This window comes from Pleuronectes platessa, chromosome 9, assembly GCF_947347685.1.
Source record: "Pleuronectes platessa chromosome 9, fPlePla1.1, whole genome shotgun sequence".
Classification (NCBI taxonomy): Eukaryota; Metazoa; Chordata; class Actinopteri; order Pleuronectiformes; family Pleuronectidae; genus Pleuronectes; species Pleuronectes platessa.
This window is the reverse complement of record NC_070634.1, coordinates 10,197,454-10,205,081: the sequence shown is the minus strand read 5'-3', so window position 1 is coordinate 10,205,081 and position 7,628 is coordinate 10,197,454. Positions and strand designations below refer to the sequence as shown.

The 7,628-nt window shown below is 39.3% G+C and overlaps 1 protein-coding gene across 1 annotated transcript in view; it reads right to left on the bottom strand.

The window, feature by feature from the left end:
- tm6sf2b (transmembrane 6 superfamily member 2b) overlaps positions 1 to 7,142 on the bottom strand; it is a gene marked incomplete in the record, with an annotated part of 11,509 nt that extends 4,367 nt beyond the window's left edge. Inside the window, 5 exon segments of the mRNA XM_053431328.1 lie at positions 2,124 to 2,227; positions 2,315 to 2,412; positions 4,284 to 4,387; positions 6,700 to 6,818; positions 7,048 to 7,142. Coding sequence (XP_053287303.1) covers positions 2,124 to 2,227; positions 2,315 to 2,412; positions 4,284 to 4,387; positions 6,700 to 6,779 — 386 coding nt within the window.
- Between the last annotated feature and the right edge of the window lie 486 nt (positions 7,143 to 7,628).

Sequence of the window (7,628 nt, the reverse complement as noted above, 5' to 3'; positions counted from 1 at the left end):
AACCAAACAGAGAAAACATGTTTCCTGCAGACAAGTTTGATACTGTGACACTTTTGTATCCAGTTTGAAAAGCCAACAACAGATGCTGTGAGTCTGTTTTCTGCTTGGTTCTCTGGGTTGTGACGGCAGGCGAGGCGCGGGCCGTGTGGGTGTTTTGTTGGCAGACTGAACTGTGTGACACTGATGGTACATGGCAGTGCAGATGTTCTCCTGATTAAAGCTCATCATCACAGGACGGGTAGACGGGGAATAGAAGATGAGGCTCACCTGCCACTATCCGGCAATGAACACGCTCATGTTGGCGCACAATGAGCCGGCCCAGAGCAAGCGAGGTTACGGTACGCTTTCCTGTGACAAAAACAAAGAACAAGCGTGAATTTAAGTTTTGTAGAGATTGCTGGGTAAATAGAAAGTAATACCAGGAACCCCAGGGTTGTATCCATGAGCTTCTTACACATATATCATACATGATTTGGTAATACAATGATTAACACTGTTTCTCCCACTATAATGAAAAGGCTGACATTGTTGAACAGAAGATTTAATTTCCATGTTAGCCCTCAGAGATGGTTTTTTTTTTTCACTCCCATCAGCCCTTTTTTCAGAGCTATATGCTCTCTGCCTGTCAACTGCTGGAAGCCAACTTTCAGTGACTTGCTCACTAACTTCAGGCTATTGTCTCTGCATCAATGGTGTATTTCTCTCCAGGTGAAGATATGTGCGGTGGTAGTGTGCAGCGAATGCCGGGGTTAGGATGCGTTTGTGTTTATTTTTTGAGGAGGCAAAAATTGGATTTCAACTAATAAGATAAGAAGTGTTTCAGAAATAATTTACTAACCCTACCTTGAAGCTTTAACATTAAAAACATAAAAGAGACATAACTCTCATATCCACACTCATAACTTTAATTTAGGTCACTACTTGAAAGGTACTGTCCACTGCTTTAGCTCCTCTTTTCAGCCTCTGTCTGAAACAATTGGTTTAGCTCCTGTCTCTTTAAGGACCCTCCCAGTAAAGCCCAGTCTGCTCTGATTGTCCAGCTGGTCTAGTGTGTTCTGATTAGTCAAGGTGTGGGGAATTTTGACCTTCGCTCGCTTTACCAGGCTTTGTTAGGGGGCGTGTCAGACTAGCTAATGTCCCATGATCATGAAGGCGGGGCTGCTCCCTTTACAGCGAAGTTTGGGCTTTTTATCTTTGCAGAACTTTTACATGTATACAAAAACCTGTAACACACTTGAGGAAAGAAAACTGAAAAAAGTATCGAATTTTTAATCATAGCAGCGCATAGAGTCCAGACAGTTTCAAATCATTTAAATGTATCTGTTTCCAAATACTCTTAACATGCAGGAGCTCCACATGTGAGCAAAACTCTTGTCTTTCCGTTTTACAAGGTTGTAAGTTACTCTCCAAAGTCAGGCTGCCAGCTCATTCATCTACATTCCAATAGACGGTACGTCCAGATTCTTCCACAATAGTGTAATTATCCCTCTGGCTTGTAAAAGTCCAAATTCAATTAGCAACAAATGCTGCAGAGTTGCAGCAGAGTCTTAGGGGTATATTTCCAGTAAACATAATTTGGCTTGTAAAGGAATTTCCTTTCCAATTATAAGGCTTATACATTCAAACAGACTCTTTGTAGCTTTGTACACCCCAATAAACAATGAATTAATGGAGCTTTGTCCTCTTTTCTCTTTCCATAAATATCTGGAACATAGGGCACATTTGACTTCAGGTCTTAGATGTAAAAGAGGTTCACATTATTCACTTTTATTTTAATAATAGAATATTTTTGGAGTCTGGATCAATCAGCGTCACAAATATCATGATTTATGACAATCCTCATGGCCTATAGGTTTTTAAAAGATGATTATTTTAAATACGCTGCTACCCTTAAAACTGACCTCTATGTAACTCAGTTTTAAACAGACTAAGCTAAAATATATGAAAATCTTAATGTTTCTACTTTGAGACTTACAAACATACAACTTCTACAGCCTCCTAGATAGATCTTGCTTAGGTAGGTACAGGTAGATAATATGTTGTGTATTCTCTCCACAGTTATTTTAGGCAAGCATTTTGTAGAGTGAGATAAATGAGCATGACCTAATTTAACCTTCACCCACCTGTCTGTTATCCTGCTGATCATCACCAGGTACATGATAAAGTGGGCTATTCCATCCCAGTAGCACATCATGATGGCATAGGCTGTTCCCAGATAGGGTTCTCCCTGAAGCACATAACATAAATACATATTGCACAGCGCTAACAACAGGTGATTAGTCAACAGAGATGTGTGTGTTTGTAAGAAACCTACTGTCTTTTGGTAGAAATTCATAAATCCAGATAAAATGCCGTCATATTCCAAGGCACTCGTCAGGTCAATGACACAAGTAAATGAAAATACAGCAAAAACTGCAAAGGAAAAATCAGAAGGAAAACATCTGACCTTGGACACACAAACAGGCTTCAGTACTATTTTAATATCAGCTTCAGATCTTACAAACTAAAAGGAGTGTAAAGAAGTTTTCATGTTAAAACTTAATCTGCTTTGTCTATTCAGAAAAATTCTGTGAATTAGTAAAGAATGCCAAGGCTGTAAGAGCGGAGAATGATGTGTTTTCAAAATGTTCCTGCTTGGGGGTCACAGAAACACTAATCTTTCATAACACGTGAATTTGTTCTAGTTTTTTAAAAGGGGCTGATTTGAGCTTCAGTGGTGTTTTTTTCTGTTTTCTGACTCATCAGTCTGAAGCACAGCAGAATAATATAAAATATATATTGTATAACAGCATGGACTCACAAAGGCTCTTTCTGATATTTCTATGGTTAACTGCTTAATGATCTATTAGGGGATAACATGTCCGATATAACTGCTAATGATTGGAAGAAATTTACTCAGATTGACTAATCCTGTTATGAGCTGCACAATCATGATGGCAGACTTAGGGTAAACAACATAGAACCCACATGTCTGATAACAATATTACACACTGGTTCACCAACTCCATAAATGCCTGTCCACAGATGCCACGATACAATCTAATGCAGTGGTTCTCGACCTGGGGGCCAGGCCTCTTCGGGGACCTGGAGCTACTGCAGCAGGGGCTTAGTTGCTTCCCCTGGCAGAAAAAGAGCTGTTTGAGGGTTAAGTCTGGCTTTTAGACAAAAGGGCTGATAGGTTCAGCCATTACTCATTTAACAGGATTTGAATTAAGAGAAAGTGAGAATCTACAAATAAGAATGTATCTATAAGAAAGTTGGACAGAGCACCATGTGTGTATTAGGGATTTGCCACGGGAAACTCTTCATAGGACAGAGGTATAAAAACCATTTCAGTGATTTGCTACCTGAAAACTGCAGAATGTCGTTATAGACAGAAACTCTCTGTGTTGGTGACACGGTCGTCTCTCTACAGACGCCACAGCTTAAACCATGGGGGTTTATCACATTGCTCCTATCTGTCCTTCACACATATACACACACTCAAACACACTTTTTGTCTATCCTGCGTACCGGCTTCTCTGTAATCCCTTGGAACAAGCAGGTTTATCTCTGACATCTCACAGGTGAGATAGCAGGGGGGATTACGGCTCTCTGTCATGGAGAAGAGGCTGACACAGTTTCGCCCTCATTGTCATGGTCCTCCTATACATAACAGGAGCTGTGCCTGTGGCACAAGTACCAATATATCACCTCACTTCGGTTCCAATAATAAAGCCCCTGGCTTCAGCTGCAAGGGCAGTGTTTGTGCATGGGGTCACAACGGAGAACGCAGTCTGACCAATAGCTGCACACGTAAAAGGGCAGAATATGAGACAGATCCCACAGAATGTTGAATTAAAGCTGTGTGAAAGGTGGTCACACGAAACAAACTGAATACAGGCCTTCTTATGCTCTGTGGAGTCTGGGTAGTATTATACAGGAGCAGTTATTTGGTCCGGTATTAGTATTTTCAAATAGTTGCCTTTGTGCCCTTTGTCTCAGGAACAAACAAGGACTCTGTTGCAAAAGAATAGCTAAAAGGTTAAGTAAGTATAAGCACCGTGAATGTCCTCAGCCTACAGAGGGTCGGCCGTACCTCACAGAGGTCTGAGCCTCAACAGCGCGATCGGCCTAAGCAGCTTTCCCCATATCAGGTGAAATCTGGCTGAATACAATACAATACAATTCATGCTTTCACTCTAAACCCCTGAGTGAACCTTCTGTAATTCCTTCTGTTAAACTCCAACATTTGGAAATACATTGCAAGTAAGTTGGCCAATGCACATATTTGAGTTGATTACCAAAGAATAAAGCGTCTTTAGGTGGGTTGCGACGTGTGATGAGGAAGTAGAACAGGAACACAACGACCAACACGGCAACACCAGTCCACAGGATCACGTACGGCCTGTGGGAGCAGAGAAAAGCAAATAACAGCACGTTGTCCATGTGTTCCAGCCCCGATCTCACTGCAGACACTCTGCCCTTTCAGACAGCTATCTCCCTTTTTCTGCCTCGTTCTCTTTACTAATTAGGTTTCTTTTTTCCACATGGAAGTCGTGCCAGTCTTCTCTGCAGTGCTGAATTAGTAAACGATGACGAATGGGAAGTCGGACAGAATGATAACAACCAGAGTTGGCACCAGGAGAGATAATGCAGGAGTGTGAGGGGAAGTGGGTGTGAAAGATCTGCTGAGTCCAGTGAGACCGTTTGTGTTTGAAGGTTCCTGGTGGTGTCACGTTGAATTTAAACCTCCTGATTACCCACAATCTGAAGTCGCTTTTTAATAATAATGATGATTTAAAAAAAGAACAGAGTGCAAGTAGTAGGTTTATATTTAATCTTAGAGATTTAAGAATTGTATTATTGAGTTTGAAGCATCACTTGCTCATGACATCTAGAAAGGAAATGCTGAAGTGTTCCTGTTATTGATCAGGCAGAGGTCTTGGAATGCAAAAACTCCTTTTCAAAATAAGAGTGTGCCTTTTTTATTGTAATATATACATTTCAGTTGTTATGCAATGAAAAATGTTTGAAAATCTTATATTTACTGTTTGATCAGTGTATCCAGTTTTTTGTCAAAGAATATTGTATCTTTAGTTTGACTAACATTGTTTGAAGAATATTAATTTGATATCAATCAATATTGATTCGTATCAAGATGAATTTCACATTATTATTATTTTGATTATTCATTTAGTATATTATATTTATTATTATTATATCCTTTCAGATTAGAGACCGATTTTTGCTCTTTAGTGAAGGTTGTGGTTTTAAACTCTTCTTTATGGACAGAGAATGACACTTGATTCCTGTCAAAACATTTTGCAAATCTAATAAAGATCAATAATGTTTTACACTTCCTCACTGTGCTTACACAATGCATAAGCATTACATTGATATACAGCCCATTGGACCTTTGTTATATTGCCATTGATGAAAATGATATTGCGATAACTATTGATGTTGTTTTATCACCCGGACGCTATTTCTAGTTCACATCTCAACAACGTTTCATTGTTTTTGTAACATTTGACTCATGCTGCTGTGTTGGTGAGCTTATACCAGTGGTGCAAAAGCACAGCTTTACAAAGGCCTAATCCATCACAGGCAAGGGTGGGAGAGGCAAGCAAGGTAAGGCCATGGTAGTTCAGCGCTGCCCTCCATGTTTACTGGTCAAAAGTACCACTGCCTCAAACTGGAAAAGATTAATGTGCCCAATGTATCTCCCAGTGAACAATATTACCTCCTCGGATATCTCACAGTGTGTCCTCGCAGAAAGAAAACAAATGCTGCCAGAGCAAAGGGAAGCTCCCTCGCTGCCTCTCCAATTCAACACTACAGGAAGATTTATGCACACGACGCAGTTTGTTTGCAGAGTGAAAGAGCGTGAGCCATATTGTATGTCAAGAGTAATTCATCACACCCTTCTGTGTGGTTTGTATTGATTGTCAGGGTCCACACATTCAAAAAAAGGAACCAGCACCAGGTATTTACACAGTAGGAGCATAAAAGTCTGTCCAAAATGAGGAATATCTTGTGATAAAAAGTGAGGGCAGAGTGGAACATGCATTTCACTATTGGCTCTGTTTATCCAGCCTGTAGTATGTAATCATCGATAGACAACACTCAAAAAGCTAATTTCCAATAAACAGGGAAAACAAATAGGATTTAAATTAGAAAATGTTCCCTTGGAGCAAATGTTATTAGCGACTTATCTGATTATTTCCGCTCATTTAGTTATTTTTGCTCCCTACGCTTTTTTCTTTTTGTCTCCGATGAACAACACGACACGGTCAATCATTTGAAGATGTTACACAAGTGGCAAATAGACCTTGAAAATTGAGGCCATTGAATTAGCAGCAAGGACTTATGAGGTAGTTACAGTGAAACACAGACAGAAAAACCACTTTAGTTATAAGCATACAGTGTCCTCTAGTGGTGTTAATACTGTCTGTCACCCCACGATACAGTGAAGATCACCTGCATTATTGCGTAAAATCCATATTCTTGCAATTATACTCTAATAGTACGATTATTGATTGTATATTAGTATGTGTTATTTTATGTGTTGTGAGTGTATTGTATTTATGTCTAAAATTATTAATATGACTTTATCAGAATAGTTAACAGCTTTCTCCCTAGAAAAACAAGAGTAGATTTATACAGATGTGTACATAGAAACTGAACAATAAGAAATCAACAAATGTGATGACTTACCCTTGAAGCTCTGGAATGGTGTTCATGGCATAAAGAATGCCGAGGGCAGATAATGAAAATAAAAACACGGAAGTCTCCATCTCTTCAAAAGCAGTTCAACCGGCCTCCCTAGAGAAAAGCTGAAAATAAACAAACATAACAAGCTGTTTTAGCAATAAGAACTGTAAATGATTAAATCAAGTTGATATTCCAACTTTGCCAGACATCAATATATTCATCAAAACTGAAATAGACTCAATGAATCTGAACCCTAACCCTTACTTAAAATTACATGAATATTTTTGAAAAAAATCCAAATGAAATCGACAATATATAACAACATGGAAAAGGAGCAGAGTGGGCTCTTACCGTCAGGCTACACTCTCAGTGGATTAATGGAATTACAGCCGGCCTGGGGCAGACATGGCCTTCACCGAGGAAATAACGAAGCGGAGACAAAGAAGCTTTTGGGTGGAAAGTTGCGGAATTTGGTTTCGTCAGAGATTTACATAAGTCGCATTAGAAAATAGGTCGACATTCCACTTTATTCAGCAATGCACTTTAAAGTTCTACTGATCTGGTTCTTTGTTGCAGTCAGTGTTTTGTTTCATTAAACGTGCAGTGTATATAATGCTCACAAAAACCTTTAACTAAGAGAGGAACATACTGACCACTCTGAACTTCAATATTCAATCAGAATTCAAATCAATATCCCCAACATACCACGGTTCTCCAGGCATCTTCAACTGGCTTGACTTCTTGTGACACCGGATGTTGAATGTTGTGGTACAATGTATTCATGTGACATTTCACTGACAAATTTAGGCGGATTGAGATCTAAAGATGCACTGGTGAATGTCTGTTTCCTACTTGTCTGTTTATTTCTTTTTAGCTGTAATTATTCCATCAACCAAATGTTGTAGACACCTTTTGGCCTAAAATATCTTAAA